Below are 23,626 nucleotides of genomic sequence, written 5' to 3'. Positions count from 1 at the left end.
TTGTATGGGCAAGTGACCTCAAAGCATTGAGTCTTGGTGTTATTTTATTTTTAATGATTGTGATGTGTTGTTTAAATGACATTGACGTATTGTATGTTACACCAAGGATTTTGGGCGTGTGGTAGGGGAGTGTTGTTTATGGTGAGGTGTGGGATGTGACTGTGTTCTGCTGTCCAGTTTGTGAAAAGGGTCACTGTAGACTTGGCTGGGGCTATTTTGAGCCTGTTTTTGGTGAACCATTCGTGTAGTGTGTTGAGGTAAGGTTGAATGATGTGTGCAGCTGTGTTTGCGTTTTGGTGCGTACATGTGTTATATCATCTGCATAGGAAGCTATGTGTATCTGTGGTTTGTGGGGTGTGGGTATGTCGTGCATGTATAGGTTAAAAATATAGGGGACAAACCAGATCCTTGGGGGACGCTGTTTGTGAAGTTTCTGATGTTAGAAGACTGACCGGCAAATGTTACGTGTGCACATCTGCCTGCTAAGTAGTTTGCCAGCCATCTTTTTGTGTTATTGTGCATGTTTGTGTTGAGTATTTTGTTTGTGAGGTTGTGGCGGGGGATGACATCAAAAGCTTTGCTAATGTCTAGTGTGATTAGGAGTGTTCTATGTGGTGGCCTAGCAGAATTCGTGCCATCAAAAACTCTCTGTGTAAGGTCTGTTAGAATGGTGTTTGTGGAGTGTAGTGGCCTAAAGCCATTTTGTGACTGGGCTAGGGGAATGTGAGGTGTGACTAGTTGTAGTACCAGTCGTTCAGTGACTTTGGAGGGAGTGCACAGGAGTGTGATGGGGCGGTGTGAGGAGGGCAACGTGGGGTCTTTGTTGGGTTTAGGGATAGTGATGATAATGCCATGCTTCCAGATGTTGGGTATTATGTTGTGTGAGTAGCTGTAGTTTGATATGTTGGTGTGTGCTTGTATGCCTTGTGGTCCCAGGTGTTTCAGGTGAATGTTGCTTATGTTGTCTGGTCCACAGGGAGGTAAGTACTTGAAGTTGTTAAAAATGTGCTTCGTCTGGTTGTAAGTGAAAGGTGCATAGTCTGGGTCTATGGGGAACTGTCTCTTACGTCGGATGATACGTCGGTCTTCGGGATGGGGGTTTAGATGGCTGACTTGTGAAAAGTGATTGATGAGAATGTTTGCTTGATGTTTGTTTGAGGGTATGGTGTCTGTTGTTGTGATGGCAGCGTGTGATTGTGTGGTGTTGCTGTTGGAAAGTGTGATGCTGTTTAGTGTTTTGTAGAGTTTGCTGATGTTTGTTTTGTGGTCAAGTGTTTGGAGGTAATTTTTACAATTTAGTGTTTCCTGTTCTGATATTTTATTGTTTATTTGAGTGTTGAGCTCTTGTATATGTTGTACGGTGTCTGGTGTGTGGGGTGTTGGGGAGTGTCGAAGTGTGTCCCATCGTCTGATGAGGCCTTGAATTTCTGGTGTGAAGTTGGGTTTGTGTTTCTTTCTGTTAACTCTAGGGATGTGTTTTGTCTGCATTTTGTATAATTGTATTGAAAGTGCACAGCAGTGTTGATGTTGTGATGGGTGTACTGTTTAGTGTTTTGAAGTGTTGTTCTGTTTCAGTTACAAAGGCCTCCCAGTTGGCTCACTTATAATTAGTGTATGTGTGTTTGTGGCCAGCCGGGGTGATTCTGGTTTTGGTAGTGATGATGATTGGGAGGTGATCAGAACCTAGGGTTTTGACCACTCTCCATAATGTAGTGGGGGCGAGGTTTGGGGAGCAGAAGGTGATGTCTGGAGATGATGGGAGGAAGTGGGCTTGGTGTGGGATATGGGTATGTTGGTCTTCTGTAGACTGTTCAGTATGAAAAGATGATCTGTCTGGGATTGTAGTACCAGCCCTCTGTCTGTGTCAGGGTTGTTGACATGCTAGGCCGACGACTTGGCGTTGAAAACACCACCCAGGATGATGTTGGGTATGTTAGTGATGTAGTGTATCTGTGGGAAGTAATTGCGTGGTACTGTGGGGGACGATTGGGGGGGAATGTATGTGTTAGCGATTGTTATGTGTGATTTGTTACCAGTGCATATTTTGATTGTATTTCTGTTGTCATGTGGGGGGAGAAGTGACTGTGTGTGCACTGGTATCTGCAAAGTTGATGGATTTGTGTACCAGGGTGATGAGTCCACCGCCACCGCCGTCGGCCCAGTCTTGTCGAATGGTGGTGAAGTTATGAAATGTCGGTGTTTTCTGTGCTCTGTGTAGTTTTGTTTCTTGTAAGATGGCAATGTGTATGTTCTGTACATGTAAAGTAATAGGATGTGTTTTTCAGCCTTGGGTTTCTCCCCCAACCGTGTTCAAAACCCAAATGAGCCACAAAACAAGTTTAAAGCCAATCTAAACAGCCAAACATCTGTGAAAGAAGCTAACCTAAGCCTAACACCTGTAAAAAAAACTCAATAGAACCAACAAATAAAATCTGAAAATCTTCAAATATTTCTGAAAAAAATCATAATAAACTGTATCCGAAAATGACAATGTTCATCCCATCTATGGCTAAAACACATTAATCTAAGTCTAAAAACTTCATAAATCAACCTAAACACAATTTGAGTCTAAACTATCATCAAAATCATTAAAAAAAAAAATCAAAACCCATCATTAAACCAGGGTTTGGCCATCATTAGGTGGGGTATGGTGGTATTTCTATCCTCGTTGTTAAGCTGATGTATAGCATCTAGGGGTATTGTATACCGGGGTATTAATATCTGTATTATATCATTAATTACTAGTTTCTCATGTCAAGTAGCATTATCATTTGGAATATGGTGGCTATTGCAGTAGATATGTTCTGGAATGAGCGCGTACAGTACTTACCATACAAAGTACTTCCCAGGCCAGCGGGTGGGTGGGGTTGTCAACTGGGACACATACTAGTTATGGAATTTTGTTGAGATGTCACTTTCGGGTGTCAAGTGTACCTTTTTGAAATCATCATCATCATCATCCTCATGAAAAATTTACGTGACTGTGAGAAACAGACTTTCTCAATATTCACTAGAATGTTTATGTACAATAAATGTTCAGTATTTTTAAAATTACAGTATCCTAATGCTAAACTTATTGAAGTTTGGACTATTTCAAGTAGTTAATTTGATTGGGCATCCTTAAAAACCTAGGATTTACCACATAAAAAATGATGGAAGTTGGTTCAGAAGTAATAATGTTATAAGATATTTTGTGTTAGTATCTGGAATTTTGTAGCCATACATTGGACCCATGATGCAAGTTACCAGTTGCAGCTTGGTTACTTGATTTTTCCAAAAAGCAAACAACAAAATTAATACAACTTCAGTGAGAGTAAACTGAAGGTACAGTGGAAAGTGGTGAACATAAAATTTTTACGTAGGTTCATTACAACCTACTCAACTTGAACATGTTCCACACCATAGTGTGGCCAGTTATCTAATTTTGTTCTTCCATTGAATTGCATTATAACTGTAAACTGTTCCATAATAGCCTACTGAATTACGCAACAAATTATACTCTAGGTCACAGGGATAGGCTATACATTTTAGTAGACATATTTTACTGTAACATGCTAGTGTCGCTTCACGTTTGTACATGTTCCTCGTGAGTCAAAGTGTTCGATTATTTTCAGGTTGCTGCAGTTTCTTCAGAGTGGCTTAGATATAAACCCAGTATACTTTAATGATAACATTACTAACTAAACTGTACATGCCTATAAACTTTAATAATAGTGTGGATTGTGTACCGTGTATTACTTTCTCAGACCATTCAATGAAGCAGAATTGTTGGTATTCGAGACTACCAACCTCCTACAGTTTCCTTTACGTCTCTTATTTGGTATTTCCCATTTGTATCAGACTCTAGCCTTGCAAATCTTGGACACATCAGTACCAATTTTATTGGTGTGATACTTTTTGTAGGCGAGTTTGATTACGGTTCAGTGAATTCTGTCAACAATATTCAGGTTCTAATATTATAAGCCTACCTTACCTTGTGATATGATTTCTTGTTCCTTCCAAAAAAAATATACGTTGGTTTGTTGCCGTGATTATTTGGAGTTGAGGAATGGTTGACTTAAAATGCAGACAAAACTTGACACCTTGAAATATCAAACTTAAGCATACCGTATAGTGGGCTTCAGTTAATTTGATACCAGGTGTAGTTGCTTACCCATATTTCTGAGGTGGGATTTATCAAAGCAGGGAGACAAATTCACTGGGGCAAACTCACCAAGGGATGCAAATAAACATCAGAGTTTGCATACTCATCAGATACTATTACATGATGCTGTTTTTGTTAAAGAAAAACATTAAACTAGCCTTACTACAGAGATGAAGTGTGTTCTTGATATTATTTTGGTGAGTTTTTCTTGTATTTACTTAGCCTTAAAGCGAATAGAAGCACTGTCTTGTTCTTTTTGGTTGCTTCTCAGCCATTAATATTGATTGCCAGACCCCATAAAATGTATCTAGATCCTGTGAAATACTGGGAAGATTGTCCAAATACAGTACCTGTAACTGAAACTGGCATTAGCTCAACAGCAAGAAACGAGGGACAACTACTGTAAGATAAAGTTTGTGATTTTGACGTAGATTAAAGTGTGCTTAAGGAATAAGGATTATGCTGCTTAATGTTTATTAATATACAAAGCTGCTCTTTCAGTGATTAGCATCACCAAGATTTGATATATTTCAAAGGCTTTGATATGGTAAAGTGAATCACATACTACAAATGTTAAATAAACTTAGCTCTGAGGTGCTCACAGTAGCTTCAGTAAAGTACATTTATGATCACTACCATTTTTGAAATGGTAATTCTAGTAGTGTGCAATAAAAATTAGACTGAATTTTGTGTGCGGATTTACCTATTTGTAGTATACAAGAATTAAGCAATGCTCGTGTTGTCCTGTCTCCATATCCACATTTATCAAGTCTACTTTTACACACATGAATGTTTTTCGCCTGCATCATCTCTTCGTCTAAGTCGTTCCAAATATTTATGTATTTACCTCTATCTACCTGTCTATCTATTGCAAGACGCCTCAATCCCATTTGAGGTGGCCACAAACAAATCGCCTCCACGTCACCCTGTCCCCCGCCATTTCACTTCCCTGCTCCGAACTCACACCCCCCTCTCTCATATAACTCTCCACCCTATCCCTCCATCTCATCCTCGGCCTCGTGGGTTCCCGTCGCTGTTTCTCAATAAGTCAAATTTAGCTTTAAACTCGTTTAAGTTTTTAGACTGGACGATCTCTTTGTCCAGGCTATTCCACAGGTCTATACTTCTATAAGGAAAACTATGTTTCTTGATATCCTTCAAGCAGCTTGACCTCTTCAATTTATTCCGTGTCCTCTTGCTCTCTTATCCCATACAAACAGATCTTCTCGGTCAATTTTATCTACTACTGTCATGGTCCTAAACACTGTAATCATGTCTCCTCTCTTTCTTCTTTCTTCTAAGGAAGGCAAATCCAGCTTTTCTAGCCTCTCTCTGTATGACAGATCTGCCAGACTGGGGACCATCTTGGCTGCTGTTCTTTGTATTCTCTCAGTCTTGTTTATATCTTTCTTTTTGTGTGGGGACCACACTACCACTGCAAATTCTAACCTGGGGCGGATCATGGCCACTGTCAATTTTTTCATCATCTCCTCATCCATATAATGAAATGCTACTCTTATGTTAGTCAAGAGTTTATACGTCTCTCTATCTTGTTAATATGTTTTTCAGGTGACAAACTATCGTGGACCAGCACTCCCAAATCTTTCTCTTCTCTCGTTTTGTGATTAATTCATTACTCATCAACTAATTCAGTGATGGCCTCCTGGTACTTTTACCCATTTCCAATATTTTACATTTCTTTGCGTTAAATTTCATTTCCCACATCTGGCTCCAATAATGTATCCTATCCAGATCCTCCTGCAGCATATTACAATCCTCCTCAACCTCTACCTTCCTCAAGATCTTTACGTCATCAGCAGACAGACTTGCATAACTGTTCACTCCGTCTACCATATCATTTACGTAAATCAGGAACATAACTGACGCCAGCACCGAGCCTTGAGGGACTCCACTTGTTGCTTCCCTCCATCCAGACATCCTATCCTTTATTACTGTCCTCATTTGTCTGTCTTTCAAAAAGTCTCTCATCCATTCTAGGAGTTTCCCCTTCAGTCCTCCTATATACTCTAGTTTCCACATTAGTCTCTTATGGGGTACCTTGTCGAAGGCTTTCTCTAAGTACACACAATCCACCCAACCGTCTCTCTCCTGTACCACGTCAATCGCTCTTGAGTAAAAGCTCAACAAGTTGGAAACACATGACCTTCCACTTCTGAATCCAAACTGACATTCAGCCAAAATATTAATCTCTTCTAGATATTTCATCCATCTGTCTTTCAGGATTCTCTCACAATTTTGCGACCATGCTGGTTAGAGACATTGATCTATTAATTCAGGGGTTCTTCCCTGTTTCCACCCTTATAAAGTGGTACCACATTTGCCCTCTTCCATTCTTGAGACACTTTCCCTTCTTCCAGAGAACACACAGTTAAACTGTGAATTTTATCCGCTAGTTGTTCTCTGCATTCCTTCAGAACCCAATTAGAAATTCCACCAGGTCCTGGGGTTTTCCTTACATCTTGAGTTCCCAGTAATTTATACACTTCCTGTACCTGTGTGTGTGTGTGTGTGTGTGTGTGTGTGTGTGTGTGTGTGTGTGTGTGTGTGTTTAATGCAAGGAAGGAGGAACCAAATGCTGGAACCCTGCAAATTGTTCCCTACTGGTATGATGTCACGGAACCTCCTAACTGGTTCCAGCGAGGGTAAGGCTGAAGGGAAGGTCCTGGAGAAACGCAGTGGACTGGGGACGACTTTATTACTGAAGATACAGACAGGGCAGATAACAGGGTGCCAGCGTGTAGTAACAGGGCGAAAGCTGGTGAGGAACTAACTAAGGCTGGGCTGGCTAGCTAGATGCGGCGTTGTCACGTCTAACTAACACATGGGACATATATACAAGAGTCATAGAGTCAGCGAGACACAGCACATAGTATGGCAACACTGCAGTGGCAACATGGTAATATTTCATATCTATACACCTCCCCCCCCTTTATGCTCGTAGTTCACTCTCGAGCGGATCTCAGTCTTTTCTGCGAGATGAGTAAAGCGTCGAGGGGCAGTGGAGGAGTCAAGTGAGGGCCTTAGTTCCGGGCTTGAGCAAGGGACCACAGGGGACTGGGGTGGGGAGTTCTCACTAACACTCTCGGGTTGCACTGTGCGCTGGGGTAGAGCGTTGTCACTAGGGAGGGGCACTGGGCGGAGATGACGTCTATTCCTCCACCACACACGACCACTAGGCAGGCGTACCTCATAATGTCGTGCCCTGCCGCGGCCCATAACGACCCCGACTTTGTCCCAGCGGTGTGAAGCTGGGTCCTGAATCCTGACCCGCTGTCCTATGGTCAAGCTAGGAAGAGGTCAGGCGTGCGTGTTGTACCGACTGGTCACTTGGTCAGCCTGGGCTGCTTCACGGCAGTCACATTCCTCAACCTTGGCCTGCCACTCTTCAGAGAAGGACTCGGGGTGGGCTGGTACACAGGTGTGAAGATGGCGGCCGTACAAGACCTGGGCAGGAGAGCATCCGGCAGTGGTTGGGGTGTTGCGTAACTCAAGTAGGCCTCTGTCAAATTCCTTGGTGTCGATGTCGCCTTGAAAATGAGGTACTTGACAGCTTTGACAGCTGCCTCAGCATGGCCGTTTGACTGGGGGTAGTGTGGTGAGGTGAGGTGATGGACACCCCATCATTGTGTGAACTGTCTGAAGGCGGTGCTGGAGAATGGGGGTCCGCCGTCGGTCCTGAGGCGGAGAGGCACTCCCACTTCTCGGAAGTATCCGCAGAACATCCGGATGACCCTGGTTGCGGTGGTGTCTCAGCCACAGGGAATGACTACTGGCCATCCAGACAGTCTGTCAGTGATCATCAGGAACGATTTCCCGGCTACCTGGAAAAAGTCAGCTGACACAGACTCAAAAGGCCTTGTCGGATGGTCGTCATTCCTGTATGGTTCCTGCTGCTGGCTGGGTCGGAGTTGCTGGCAAGCCTCACAGGCTTCCACGGTGTTTTTAATGTCTGAATCGATGCCAGGCCAGAAGACAGTCTGTCTGGCTTGACGTCTGGTGTCTTCAACACCTCGGTGGCTGTCGTGGAGGTGGGCTAAGGTGCGTCGTCGGAGGGCAGCAGGAATGACGATCCGAGGGCCGTATAGTACAAGTTCTTCGTCCGCGTAGAGGCTGTCTCGTAGCTTCCAGTAGGGTAGGGCAGAGGCATGCAGGTCGTAGCTGTTGGTGGGAAATCTGGTGGACACATAGGCGAGCAGACAACTGTAGGCTGGGTCTTGAGTGGCGGCGGTGCGAATCTCCTGGAGGATTCTGTTGGCGTCGATGAGGGATGTCGCTATCTGGTCGTCTGAAGAAGTGGCGGTGTGTGCAACTAAGGACCGGACGTGTGCGGTAGTCGCAGTGCAGTCCTCTTCGTCGTCAGGCATGGGGCGGCTGACTGGGGCTCGGGAGAGTGCATCTGGTATGCACAGCTGTTTCCCGGCGCGCCACACGGCCGTGAACATGTATGGTGCAACCTTCTCTTTGAGGCGTTGGAGGCGAGGATTCTCGATGGCGTCCAATGTGTAGTGGTTCAGGATCGGGATAAGAGGTCGATGGTCGGTCATGAGAGTGAAATGCTGTAATCCTGACAAGTAAAGTCGGCATTTGGCCATGGCCCAGGTAACTGCTAGCATTTCCAGCTTGATTGTAGCATAGTGGGTCTCGGCATCAGTCAGGAATCAAGAACCACACTGAACTAGACGCAGTGTGCCTTGACCGTGATCTTGCAGGAGGGCATATCCAATGCCATAGAGACGGGAGGCGTCTGTTTAGATGACTATGGGCAAGGTTGGGTCGAAAGGTGCTAGTACTGGTGGTGCAAACAGTGCCTTCTTGACATTGTTAAATGTTTGCTCATGGTCTGGTGTCCATATGAATGAGTGCTTGGGGCTCATTAGCAGGCATAAGGGCTGTGCTGTCGTAGCTATCTCGGGAGTGAAGTCTGCAAGTTGACTGACTAAGCCCATGAACGATCGAAGGTTGGTGAGGTTTGTTGGTGCAGGGAAGTCTCTGATGGCTTTCACTTTCTCTTCGTCAGCTGTGATGCCCTCTGGTGAGATCATATACCCACAGAAGTTGACTTGTGGTGTGGCAACCACAAACTTGTCCTTGTTCAAAGTGATGCCATAGGCGCAGCATCTGGACAGCATTTGATAAATCCTCCTCAAGTGGGCAGGGAGGTTATCATAGAGAAGAATATCGTTCACTACCTTTACACAGTTGATGACACCCTGCAAGGCCATGTCACCTCGGAGGCAGTAGTCGCTGCAAAGCCCATTGGTCCATGGCAGTGCTGGAAACAGCCGTAGGGCGTGATAAATGTGGTGAGGTGGCGATCTTCTGCTAACTCCATCTGCCAGTATCCATGTAGTGTGTTGGCAGTGGTAAAATATCTAGCTGACTGGGTGACATTGCGGATTGCTGCTATGGGCGTAGGCGAGGGATGTATGAGACGTGACACTTGGGAGTTAAGGCGGGTGTGGTCCACCTTGATGCGGACGCCTTTGGGCTTGGGCACGAGGACCATTGGGTGGCACCACTCTGAGGGCTCATCATCTGCAGGTGCTATGATCCCCTGTTGCACGAGAGTCGAGTTCCTCCTTTACCTGGTCCTTGAAGGTGAAGGGGATGGGTCTGGGTATGTGAATTGCGAAGGGCGTCGCGTCTGGCTTGAGGTGGATTCTTATCAGGGAGCCTGTAATTTTCTTGAGTGGCGTCATCTGTAGGTCGGCCTTGGAGACAAGGACGTCGCCGAACTCTCATTGAAAGAACTCCCTGGCGGCTTTGGGCAATGTCGTGGTGGAGATAGGCAGCTCTGTGTATCTGTTGACATGTGTCACGGCGAGGATGGGTTTAAGGAACTCAGGTGAGACTATGGCCAGCTCTTGACAGTGACCGTACGACAAGAGGGGGGTCTGGACGCCCTCACGCACTTGCACTGTTGTGAGGCAAGACTTGGGGCCAAGTTGTAACGTTGCCTGGAAACAACCCAAGGCTGGAGACATCGGGGAACTGTCCGCTGTGAGCACGTCTTTTAAAGGTGGGCTTGATAAGCTGCTCCTGGGGATGTCAAGCATGTCCAGGTGCTGCGGGCCAATCACCGTTATCTCCGCGCCCGTGTCTGGTAACATAAGTAGGCTGGAGGATGTGTTGCCATGGGATAGGCGGACACTGACGGGCATGGGGGACTTGTCACTTGAGGTGTCAACCACAGGCTTGCAAGTTCTAGTCTTGGAAGGGGGTAGCAGAGACGATCTGTCTGAGCAGGAGGGCCTGTCGTTGTTGTAAGAGCTGTCTGGTTCTTTTCCCTGGTTTTTCTTTGTCTTGCAGCATTTGGCGTAATGGCCGCGTTTGTTGCAGGATCGACATTGGGCTTCTTTGGCGGGACATCTAGGTGCGCAGGTCCAGTGTCCCTGAAATCCACAATTCGCACATATACTGTCTACTGCAGGGCACTTTCCAGGGTTGTGCTGGCGTTGACAACTTCGGCAGGGGTCGCTGGTCGAGGGTCTTGTTGTTGTAGGTTGCTGCGGGGCTTCTGTCTTTGACTTTCGTCGGTTTTTCTTGTACGCAGAGATGGCTTGTATTTGTCCTGGTGCAGTGTGTATCGCTGAGGTCGCCACTCTCACGGCCTCATGTGACCGGCAGCAGGTGACAAAGTCGGTAAGCGATGCGGTAGGATCAAGAACAAGCTTCTGCAACAAGTCTTCGTCGCGTACTCCCATTAACATTACCATTTTCAGCTGGATCATGGCACATGTCACTGGGTCTCCAGGGCAAAGGTCTACTTCGGCAGCTAAATCCATTAGACATGTGTAATAGTCTGAGATTGATTCCCTGGCCGCTTGCTTGCAGGAGAGCAGTTCCCAATGGCGTAAGGCTTCGTTGCGGAGGCCTCGGAAGTGTCCCTGCAGGGCATCCAATATCTCTGTCACAGGGGTGTAAGAGTCAAGGGGAATGGCAAGAGTGTGTTCCAAGATGCATTGCACGTCTAAAGAAATGCATGATCATAGCTGAATAAGCTGCTTATAATGGGGCATCTGGTGGAGATCTGTCATGAGTATGTAGTCTTCAAATCGACGGCGCCATTGTTGGTAGACTTGAAAGGCAGCATCGGCTTGAAGAGGTGGCGGGCTGGAGATTGCGGGCTTGTTACCAGGGTGAGGCGTAGTGTTGCCGATAGACGGTGGGGGGGTGCATAGAGGGGTCAACGAGGGTTGATACTCGAACGGGAGGTGGGCCAGTAGTCCTGGGGCTGGGCTGAGGAGGTGCGGGGAGGTTGGGAAGAGGCGGTGCCTGGGCGGGCAGGTGGTGGGCAGGTGAGCTCTGAGGCAGTCAGGGGTCGAAGACTGTGGGAGGAAGATTGGCAGGTGGGCTTTGAGGAGGCTGAAGGTCGGAAGATCGGGCTGGAGGGACACCACGCAAACTCTGAAGGTGCTGGGGTTCAGGTGCTGGGGCTGGTGACGATGTTCTTGCTGCCAATGATGCGATCAAATCCATGAACACTTGATTATCTTCTTTCCTCTGCTGTTCCAGCTGAAGACAAAAAGCGAGTTCTTCTTGTCTTCTGTCCTCTTCTTGTCTTCTTATTTCTTCTTCTCTACATCTGACTTCCTCCTCTTGCTGTCTTCTTCGTTCTTCTTGCTGACGGGATACTTGCAGGAACTGTACAAGATGTAATATATTTTGTGTGTGGTGAGCAAGGCGGAGAAGGTCGTTGCCGTCGGCTTGTGTGGGAGGTGAGTCGGGCGAACTGGATGTGAGCAGTGGGAGCGATGAAGACGTAGCACTGTCTTCATACTCCTCAGTGGTGTCTCTCTGTGGATCTCGTCGCTCTGCCATTCTAGATACGTTGTCGTCGTAGTCGGGAAGATGTGCTGGAGGATGTGCAGTGCCTTGTCACAGCGCAGGTGCTTGCAGGAGGGAGGTGGGGTTGGCGTGGCAGTGTGGTGTGTCGCGAGTGCAGTCAGTCAGGTGGGGTATATGTAATTCACCGGGTTGGTCAGGATCACGTGATGGTCGTGATCGTCAGCTTTTACCCTCCCGGAAGGGAGCTGAGAGCTTATATAGTCTGATCTAAGGGCAAGGCTGTGACCACACACACACACACACACACGCACACCCGTCCCTTGCTCGAGGGGGACAGTAACCACCCACTTCATCAGTGAAACTTTTCGCAACCTGAGCGGGGCGCGAACTCCCGTCCACCAGTTGGCAAGCGAGAACATTACCACTGCACCAGCGAGCGGTGCAGTGGTAATGTACATGTGTGTGTGCGTGTGCACATGTGCGGGCGAGCAGTGGCAGAGTCGCTAGGGTTGTCAACTCTCCTCAGTCACCCGGTAGCAGTCTGAGCGGGAGGGTGTCCGCTCTCTCTATCTGGTTTAGGCGACGTGAGGGCCGGGACGCGTCTCTCTGCCACGCTAAAACGCACATGACACCACACGAACACTGCACTGAACACTACACTGCACTAAACACCACACTAAACACTGCACTGTCACTGCACAAGAACACTATAGATCCAGGGGTGGCGTTGTAGGGGTCCAAGTCGAAGTCCCTGGCGTCGGTAATGGCGGCAGTCGTTCGCATCCCCAGTCTTGCGCTGTCACTCAAACTCAAAGCTGCGCCATGGTATGATGTCACGGAACCTCCTAACTGGTTCCAGCGAGGGTAAGGCTGAAGGGAAGGTCCTGGAGAAATGCAGAGGACTGGGGACGACTTTATTACTGAAGATACAGGCAGGGCAGAGAACAGGGTGCCAGCGTGTAGTAACAGGGTGAAAGCTGGTGAGGAACTAACTAATGGCTGGGCTGGCTAGCTAGATGCGGCGTTGTCACATCTAACACATGGGACATATATACAAGAATCAGAGTCAGCGAGACACAGTATATAGTATGGCAACATTGCAGGGGCAACATGGTAATATTTCATATCTATACACCTACAAGGAAAAATAAAAAGATAACAGTGATCCCAGTTCAAGATCCATTCATTTTGAGATGACTGGGCTCACTGCATTTAAAAGACTGGAGGTCATAGGCAGTAGGAAATACAGAGAGAGGACAGTTCCAGAGCCTGTTGCATAAATGAAGGGCTGGGAGTAACACTTAAGTCTTGCATAAGGAAATTGGACATGAGAGGGTCGAGAGTTTGCTGCTAGATGGATACTGCGTGCCCACTGGAGGGATGCAAGCAAACGGTTCAGAGTAGCACTAACCATTGAAGTAGCGACAGAGAGTGATAAAGATGAACAGTGCAGCAAAGAGACAGAGATAGAAGGGAGCCAGTAAGAGGAGAGTTAATGAGAAAAAAAGCCTTTGACTCCACCTTGTTGAAGATTAGCATGTGGAGAGCCTGCCCACATTTGGGAGTTGTATGCTAAACAGGGGTAAATAAAACCCGTGTATAGTCAACAACTTTGCAGTATATTGAAGGCAGAGAGTCGGCTTAGCACACATAATCTCTTGGAAGTAGATTATACAAGATAAAAATCCTGAGAACATGAAACCCCAAGTATGTTCAAAGATGATGCAGGATTGAGTAGGATATTGTTAAAATTTAGAGGATAAACCTGTGGTAGATTCTGATGAGTTGAAACATGTAAAAACTGAGTTTTGATGCATTAAAAATAAGATTACTTTTCCCCCAATCAGAGATATGAGCCAAGTCAGACATTAAGTGTGCCATAGCCTCATCTCTTGTTTGTTGAAGTAATTGCTGAGGTGGATGCTGGAGGAGGCAGGTGGAAAGGTGAAGAGTGTAGTCATCAGCGTATGAGTGAAAAGGGTTAGATGTGAAGCTTAGGTCATAGATGAATAGAAAAGAGTTGGTGGCAGGACAGAGCCCTGAGGAACACCGTTATTGATAGCCCTAGGAGAAGAAAGGTGGCCATCTACAAGAACAGCTATAGAATGACCAAAAAGAAAGCTAGAGACGAAGGCACAGATAGGACAGAAATCTTAAGAGGAAAGCTTGGAAATTAAAGATTTATGCCTGACTCTAACAAAACCCTTTGAGATGTCAAATGGCAAAGTCCCAAAAGGAGGATGACCAGGAGTCTGAGAGGAAGGCGCGAAGATATCAGTGGAGTGTCCCGGGCAGAACCTATAATGAAGATCGAAAAGGTTATGATATGAAAGGTGCTTTATTTATTTATTTTATTTTTTTAAAGAATAGAATAAAAAACTTAGAAATACAGGATGTTAAAGCAGTTGGTCCATAGTTAGAAGACTCAGAATGGTCACCCTTTGGGACAGGCTGAATGACAGCAACCTTTCAGTAAGAAGGAAAGGTACATGTTGACAGACAAAGGCGAAAGAGTTTACTTAGGCGGGATAGAAGCACAAGAACACAGTTTTTGAGAACAACAGGAGGGACCCCATCAAGCCGTTAGTACTGAGGCCACTGATGGCAGAAAACACATCGGTTGAAGTAATTTTTATGTCAGCCTTGAGGAAGTCAGAGGGGGGAAGTAATGGAGGAGCAGCACTGGAACTGTCTAAGGTGTTATTGGAGGAGAAATTTTTAGCAAAGAGTTCTGCTTTATCAATAAAAGAAATAGCTACAGAATCATCACAGCAGAGAAAAGGAGGGAAGAATGATGAAGTAAAGTTGTTAGAAAGGTTTTTGACAAAGTGCCGAAAGGAGCGGGAAGAATCAGAGTTGGAGAGTTCAGAGCATTTAGTATGAAAGTATTTTTTGGAGAGCGAAGAACAGGTTTAGCACAATTGATATTCAGGGATGGGTTGGCTCCGGTACCTTTTGTAGAACTGCTTGCGGGCATTATTGGAACAAGTGTGATTAAACCAATTTTTTTTTTCTTTCATTAGTTAATGGATAAAAGAAAGGAATGTTTGTTTCCTTGCCCAAGAGAATAACCATAATGTGCGAGGCACACACAGATGGCTCTTGGCCATGGAAGCAATAATCATTCCAGGGAACATCAAAGAAATACTGCCTGAAGGCCTCCCAGTCAACAGCTCCAAAGTATTAAAGCCGCCACTTCTTGGGAGGCTTGTTGTTGTTGTTGTTTGATTCTCTCCTCATTAGAGGAGACCGGGCCTTGCTGTAGCCCGGTTGGTGGTGGTTGGCTTCAGTGGAGTAAGGGGGAAGACAGGGCCTAGGGAATGCCCAGCACACACGCCATGTCTCCTGGCTGAGTTTGTGGTGTGTGTCTTGGGAGGCTCCACAGACCTTACTGGTGCAACAGGACTGGTTAAAATAATAAGGTTGAGATCAGAGGAGCTCAGCGGAGAGAAAAGATTAACAGCATGAGCAGAAGGATTAGTTGTAAGGAAAAGGTCATGTATGTTTGAACTCTCTTCAAAGCGGTTAGGGATACAAGTAGGTGCTGTACAAGCTGCTCTGTCATTAAGGATAGAAAACTTGTAGGCTTGTTCACTAGGTGTATGAGTGAAACGTGAGGAGAGCCAAAGGCAGTGGCAAACACTGAAATCGCCTAGAACGGAGATTTCAGAGAAAGAAGAAATTGAGAGGATGTGTTCCATCTCAGAAGATAGTCAATGAATTTTTCATAGTAAATTTAGGGGAAAAGTAAACAGCACAGATATATTTAGTCAGAGAATGACAGGACAACTGAAGGCAGAGAGTAGAGAATTCAGAAGATTCCAGTTCAGGAACAGGAGAGCAAGTGTAATACTGAAACTTTATCCCACCAGTTGACAACAGTGTAATGGTAAGAATTTTTATGCCACTGGCTGACACCAGTGTAATGATGAAAATATTATCCCACCGCTATTCACCAGTGTAATGATAGTGATATTTATATTCTTACCTGTTGTGGGTACTGATCAACTCATCCATGGATATACAAGTGGTACTCGACTTAGTATAACAGTTTATAGTAAATATTTAAAATATTGTGGTAGCGTTTATAGTTTTTGGCCGAGCTTAGATTTAGTCGGTACCACAGGTGGTTGTCGTTCCCTCAGCGAAGGAATCTTGAATTGGAAGGGGAGTGAATTTGGCTTGAGGACATAATTTCCTTGATTAGGTCTACTAATAAAGAAAAGAAAATGATATATATTTTACTCTACTTTAATAATTCTGTTAATTTCCACAAAAACATTTCTTTTATTTCCTAATTACATGACCCTTTTTAGTATGAGAGAAGATTGTATATGATACCAAGGTTTTTGGGTGATCATTCCTCTAACATTATTACCAGACGAAACAATTTGATACACGCGAGGTATGGAGTTGTTGTACTTTACTTTCTTTTTGGCCGTTACTCTTGGGCTCAACTATGGCCTCAAGACAGGGACATTTTTACGGGTATGAATTGTCTGTTCGGGCTGGCATAGCCTCGAATCAATAAGAATGATTATTTGTGTTCATCTTTCACCCATATAATATATTCTCCTCGTGTAATTTTCTCGATTCCCACACCAAGTCAGTATTATTTTCAGTTCATCATTAACAATGTTATATAGTCACTAGAAATACATAATCTCTCGGGTTTGTCTAGCCTCGAGGAATAATTAAAAAAAAAAAAGAAATATAATCACCAGGAACACCCCAATCACTCGGGCTTGTTTAGCATCGAGGTACAACTCAAATATCACATTATTGCTCACAATCAGTAAGTTCCCTTCCACGCTCCTGATTATAATTTTTCTAATAAACTAATTTTAAAGAGAACAGTTAATGAATTTGAATTTTTTTTCCTTTCCGTTACAGAACATATCAATTTTATATTTCTATTCCCTATTTACCAAAAAAAAGTTCACTTGATAGGATCATTAATAACATATCAACTACTTTCGGTTTGTAAAATACTTCGTAGGTAGTGTAAATGTGTATGCAAAAAGTCTACGGGCAATACCACTAGGAGGCCTCGTGCACACTTTGACGTCGCCGGTGTCTGGGGACTAAACGAACGTCTGTTATACACGATGTCTGAGCAGCGAGTCACTCTACGTTAAACTCTCAACAATATTACTTCACATAGTCCATAATAAGTAAGGATTAAACAAAGAAAAAGAGAGGGAGGAAGAAGAAATGTGGACGACTCACCTAAACGAACGTCTGTTATACACGATGTCTGAGCAGCGAGTGGGGCCTGTCGGGCACCAAAGGACGCCACTGCTAGCTCAAATGAGATTGTGTTTTTGCGATATGGTGGGTTTTAATTCTCTTTACTATTTATTTAGCAGTGTACCCATGGCGCCAGGACTTTTGATTGAATTGGGGAAAATTTGGGATTTATTCCTTACTTAATTTAGATACTGATTCTATTACTATTTCAATTTGAATCTGAGAGCAGCTCATGCCATCTAGTGACGGCCAAGATAAACGGAACTTTAAATCCTCACAAATGACATTATTTAGGCCTTTTGGACTGCTAATCTTACATACTTGTGTTCTAGCAGCTTCATTAGCAAACATTTCACAACTAGGTTACGGAAAGAATTGTATATTCATCATTACTCTGTTTAAGGTTTAAACTCGGCGCCCAACAACGACAAGAAAAGTTGGCGCATCTGTCTGTTATTCATTACTCTACGAGACGGGGAATTCCCATAGCCCAACATCCACAATTACATCACCCATTGCATAGATACAGAGATACATACATGTAAAAATAGAGTTAGCCCTACAGTAATTATTAATATATAAATTACTACTTAGGGTAGGAACTTATAGACTAATACTCAGGTTACACCCTATCTAACTTAAAATTACGGTAATACTAAACACATACATGAATATCAAATGTGTGGCACTACACGGCTCCCACGTTCGGAAAACAAATTTTACCCAAGTCAATTTTCTATGACATGTGCATGGATGGAATGTTGTTACTCTGATAACTGCTATAAACACTTTGAATTGGAATACTTTTCCCCACAATCGGTGGCACCTGTTGGTCCACATTAAACACCTGATGCGTACCTCGGGAGGTCGCTTACTCACTACATTAGGAGGTATGATCACTCCTTACTCGAGATGTTATGAGGGAATTTATGCCCCAGTTAGCCTCAGGTTTTGGAGGATAGCTTGTCGCTCACCTGAGCTCGACAGGGTCTCTCGAGATTGAGATCACCACGGGAGGCGCTTCCTTACACTCTTCCATTCGCAATCACATTCACTCTGTCCTTTCGTTTCCAGCTTTCCGCCCGCAAGAGGTGAGCGCTCATTCTGTCCTGAAGACTCCACTACCTCACAAACCGTGCTAACTGTAAGGTGAGGGGATTAGCTACTCCCCTCGAAGTAAGGCACTTCCCAGTTCCAATAGGAACTCTTCTCTCTTTCCCTTTTTACACCCTCTCCTCGGGGATGAGTCCACCCGGAACATAACTTTAAGCAGTTATGTTTCACAACATTCATCACATGCACTTATCCACTTTTCTAACACTCCTCTATGAGTCTCCAAGGGGCAGTCCTCACTCGCGGTGGTAATCGCTCATCTTCGGGCTCCGGGGCAAGCTCCTGTTGCAGCGGTTCTAAGAGCCATTCCTCGGTACCGTAATATGGTTTTACCTTTTCAGCAGCCCTTTGTATTTTTTTCCACTAAATACATTTTCAATTATGTAAACACTTCCATCTAGCAGCACTTCAATCACTTTATATGGGCCGTCCCATTTGGCATTCAGTTTTCTACAGGTACCCGGCTGTATGGTCTCTTTTTTCGCCCACACCAAGCTATTGACTTCAACATTCTGGGCTCTCCTCCGCCTGTTGGCCACCTCCCGGTATCGTCTCGTCATCCATTGGGTCGTATCCTTTATGAGAGTGTGTGCTATCGCCAGGTCGTCCTCCTCTGCATCCACAGAAGGCAATAAGGTACCAATGAGGCGAGGGGGATGGCGTGAGAAGAAGGCATAATAAGGTTGTTGTCCCGTGCTCGAGTGCACCGCTTGATTTATGACGGTTTGACACGATTGAAGCAGCTGAGGCCAACGTAAGGGATGTCCATTGCAGAGAGATGCTAGGATGCTTTTCATAGTCCGATGCATCCTTTCAGTGGTGGAATTTCCCTGGGGATGATAAGGGGTGACGTAGAACAAGTCCACCTGGTTCCTCCGGCAGAACTTCTTGAACTCTCCACTCGTGAACTCTCCGCCGTTGTCCAGTACGATACCTCGTGGCGTCCCAAAGTCGGTGAAGTATTGCCCAAGACAGTGTATGATGTGTTGTGTATGTTTATCCCTGATGGGATAATATTTGACAAATCTGCTATAATGATCTATCACAGTAAGGACATAGCGGTAACCCTGAGATCCGCAACCATATCAGTCAAGTCAATCCCGATACGTTCCAATGGTTTGCTTACAGGCGGGAAACCTTTCCAAGGTTGCTGCAACCCAGTTTCACCTTTGAATCTCTGACAAGTGGGACACTGTTTCACATACTCGCATACATCTACCTTTAGATTCGGCCAATAGAATAGTTCTTCGGCTATCTTAATAGATTTTTTCTGACCTAGATGTCCTGAGGTTTCATGAGCGTGTTTGATTGCTTCTTTATTGATTGACTTAGGAATCACCAAACAATATTGGATGCTACCATCACTTGTTTCACGGGCAAAATATAATAGTTCATCAATCAATGCAAACTGGCTCAACATAGCTTTCGGTAGTCTTTTAGCAGGGAGCTTCTCACTACGCAAGTACTTAACTAACTCATCCCACATGGGTTCTTCTCGTTGCTTAGCTCTCATCTCGTCTCGACTAAACCCAAGCCAGTTGGTTTCTGACTGGTGGAATATCACTCTGACAGGTCTAGAAAGTTGATCAGTGACTACATTATATTTACCCTTGACATACTGCACGTTGTAGTCGTACTCACGCATCTCGAGAATCCATCGGTTCATACGTGGGGATTTGGTTTTTCGCTTAAAAATGCTAGTAAGCGGTTGATGGTCTGTCAAGATAGTAAAGTGGGAACCCCACAAGTAATGGTGAAAGTTGCAGCATGTGAGAACAACTGCCAATGCTTCTTTATCAGTTGCGGAATATTTTCTCTCGCAAGGATTGAGCTTTTTGGAAAAGTAACCAATTGGCAAGTTGGAGTTGTCTGGTTGGATCTGACTCAATATGCCACCAATATGAGTGTTGCTCGCGTCGGTGGTTACAATGAATGGTCGAGTCATGTTGGCTCTTACCAATACTGGCGCATTCACTAAGTTCGACTTCAATTGATCAAAAGCGGATTGACACTCATCTGACCATTCGAACGCTACTCTGGATCTGGTTAAGTTAGTTAGGGGAGCTGCTATTTTTGCGAACGAAGGTACGTGTTTTCGGTAGAATCCGCACATTCCAAGGAATCTCCGGACTTCTTTTACTTTGGTGGGTCTTTTCATTTTGTTGATAGCCTCTATGTTTTTTGGGTCCGGCGTACTCCCGGCCGCTGAAATTTTATGGCCAAGGTCACTTCTTTTAACCCAAAGGTACATTTGCTTAAATTTAACTTGGCCCCATTCTGTGAGAGTAAAGTGAATAGTTGCTGTAAGCGACTCAACAACATGGAGAAGTCATCAGCCCAAATTATCAAATCGTCTAAATAATTCTTTACCCAGCCTTGCTTCAACAATGGAGTAAGAATGTTCTGCATTCGTCGGGAAAATATGGCTGGTGAACATTTTAGTCCGAATGGTAAGCGCCTAAATCTGTAAAGTGTGACTCCATCACTGAATGTGGTTAAATCACGACTTTCCTCGTCCAACATGATTTGAAAATATGCCTCACGCATATCAAGAGTCACATAGTAATTATGACCTGCGGCCTGCTCGACTAACTCTTCCAGTCTGGGCAGTGGATAGATATCCGTGGCTAGGTGTTGATTCACGTGGCGATAATCTAAACACATGCGCTTGCTGCCGTCCGGCTTGTTAACTAATACAATAGGAGATAACCAGGCAGCTGTTCTTTCAATTTCTCTCTCTTCCATGTCTTGCAACATTTCAGCGATCACCTGTTTAGCTTGTTCAGGGTATCGATAGATCGGTCCACGGCTGGGCTGTGGATCTGCTACTTTAATGTGAACGGGGGGACCGCTGATGGTTCCTAGTTCTCCTTTTTCCAAAATGAAGAGGGGATCGTGTTGCAGAATTACGTTAGCTAATTCTTCTTGTTGAGCTGAATCTAAGTGTGGCCATGTCTGTTCGTCAATTAGCTTTCGGAGTCGTTGAACACGAGTTCCACTTTCATCTGTTCGATCACTGGTAGGGATCAGGTCATTATGGATTTTGGTTACTGAGTTGACTGTACTTACAGGAGGGTCGTCAATGATTTCATATGAGCCTAGAATGGTACCTATCCGAAACAGTTTGTCTTGTTTGGCTCTATTATTGAGGGGCAAATAGACTAGGCCCTCTGAATTCACCTGTAATAAGTAAGGGTGACTATTGTGACTGAAATGTGCTTTTGGGTAAAATAGTAAAGTGGTTTTAGGCTCCTCACTCACTGGCATGGCAATGAATTTGGTTTGATATGGGGTGAGTCTCTTTACTGTTACAAGATTAATTTGCTTCAACTGTTGAGGGTTCCTGACGGCTCTGATAGGTGTGGCCTGGACTCGTTCAACTTTTTTTCGCCGCGGAACGTAGTTCACGACGTACGGGGCTCCTCCCCACATTAGCGCTCGTTGTGCACCATTCCAGATCAACGGAGATTGTCCGAGGACATCACATTCCAACAACATTTCAGTAGTCAAGTAGGCGTTTGGAACGACTGGACACCACTGTTGATGAACTTTCTCATCTCCCACTCTGATATTTACTTTGACCATACCCAGGATACGGAGTGGCGCTCCTGTGACTCCCTGTAATCTCGGTGGATTTCTCCTCGTGTTTATTTCTGTTCCTAACCGCTTCGCAGTGGCCTCTTTAAGTAAGGTATATCCACTCCCTGTGTCAACGACAGTTTCCACTATTTTATCATTCACGTTGACACTTATTGCGGGCTATGTTATACCTGCGGTTAGTCAAATAGCCTGATGGGGGAACTTTGTTTGAGTGGCGGTCTGCCTCGCATTTGGACTGGGTGGGTGAAATCTGTTATTGCCCCACATCGCGGCGCTGCGGTTTATGCGCCCTGGGCAATCATTACTGCCTCTACGACATCCCAACCTACGGCAATCAAAACAGTGGCCTGGAGGTGGTTTCGCCCAACATTCTTGCAACGTGTGTGAACTCTTCAGACAATGACTACAGTATTTTCGCCTCGGTGTTTCAGTAGATTGTTTTTGACTGAGTTGTTCTAAATTTGTTTTCAAATCCCTTAATTGAGCTCTCAATTCAGTCACTTCCTTGTCTGACTCGGATTGGCAGTTATCATGGGATGGTCTTGGTGGATTATCAACTACATTGGTATCTGAGGGATTTTCACTTTTATTGTCTCTATCTGGCATTGCATTAACTCTGGTGGTATACCTCTCTTCGAGAAGCTGCCTTTCATTTTCGATCCTGTCAATGAATTTACGGAGTGGATATCCGTCATCAAGGTAAGCTTCCAATTTTTCCCTAGACTCAAGCGGAAGACCATACCACAGTTTCTTCTTGATCCATTTATCTCGCGAGGGAAACTTTTCTTTCGGGAACTTTGTTTCGAGAGCCGCATGCTTACACATGAACCTATGTACAAACGCCTGGGGTGATTCCTCCCAGTCATAGGTCATGTTCTCTAACTCTTGCCAAGCTCGATCTACACTCAGCTCGATGGCAAACTCCGCATTCAAGAATTTTTTAAGCTCGGGCCATGACAGTGCAAAATGTTTCTTTTGATAATTATGAATGAAAGTGGCCAATTCGGAACCCATTCGACTCCTGGCAACCTGGATTCTAGTTGCGTTGCTAGTATGAGTTTGTTCCACCGCCTCAAAACATTTCGAGGCAAGATGTAGCTTCTATCCCTTGCAGCTGATTTAATTCCAAAATTGGGATATCGCGCAGTTTTGTGAGAGAGTGGTGAGAACTCATAATGTGTGAACAAGAGGTCGAGTGTGAAAGCAGCGTTCTGTTAGTAGCACCGAACTGTCCCTCAGCCTCATCCAATTGAATGGTTACATGATCTCTCCCTACTTGTGACGGACGATCAGCTTCCGGCTGCGTCTGAGCAAACAACTGTCCATATAGAGACATGGTGACTAATGTACTATTCTTACTCACAAAAAAGAAAGGAAATTAAATGTTGAAATAGTCTCTCTTTACTTTTCACTTCCCTTCATTTCCTCACGAACGCCACTAATTTGGGAACGATGAACATCCCACCGCTATTGCCACCAGTGTAATGGTAAGAATTTTTTATGCCACTGGCTGACACCAGTGTAATGATGAAAATATTATCCCACCGCTGCCACCAGTGTAATACTGAAACTTTATCCCACCAGTTGACACCAGTGTAATGGTAAGAATTTTTATGTCACTGGCTGACACCAGTGTAATGATGAAAATATTATCCCACCGCTATTCACCAGTGTAATGATAGTGATATTTATATTCTTACCTGTTGTGGG

At 44.9% G+C, this 23,626-nt stretch overlaps 1 protein-coding gene across 1 annotated transcript; it reads right to left on the bottom strand.

Moving 5' to 3' along the window:
- Positions 1-8,913: 8,913 nt before the first annotated feature.
- Positions 8,914-9,294, bottom strand: LOC145417841 (uncharacterized). The gene has a single exon (XM_080286462.1). It carries the CDS (start codon positions 9,292-9,294, stop codon positions 8,914-8,916), a length of 381 nt encoding a protein of 126 aa, XP_080142588.1.
- Positions 9,295-23,626: the final 14,332 nt, after the last annotated feature.

This window comes from Coenobita brevimanus, chromosome 111 (assembly GCF_032717465.1).
Source record: "Coenobita brevimanus isolate Jiangsu-jjx chromosome 111, ASM3271746v2, whole genome shotgun sequence".
NCBI lineage: Eukaryota > Metazoa > Arthropoda > Malacostraca > Decapoda > Coenobitidae > Coenobita > Coenobita brevimanus.
This window is presented reverse-complemented; position numbering and strand designations above follow the sequence as displayed.

What these genes read in the sequence shown, in the direction of transcription:
- LOC145417841 (XM_080286462.1), bottom strand. Translation starts at nt 9,294, where the DNA reads ATGCTGTCCAGATGCTGCGCCTATGGCATCACTTTGAACAAGGACAAG.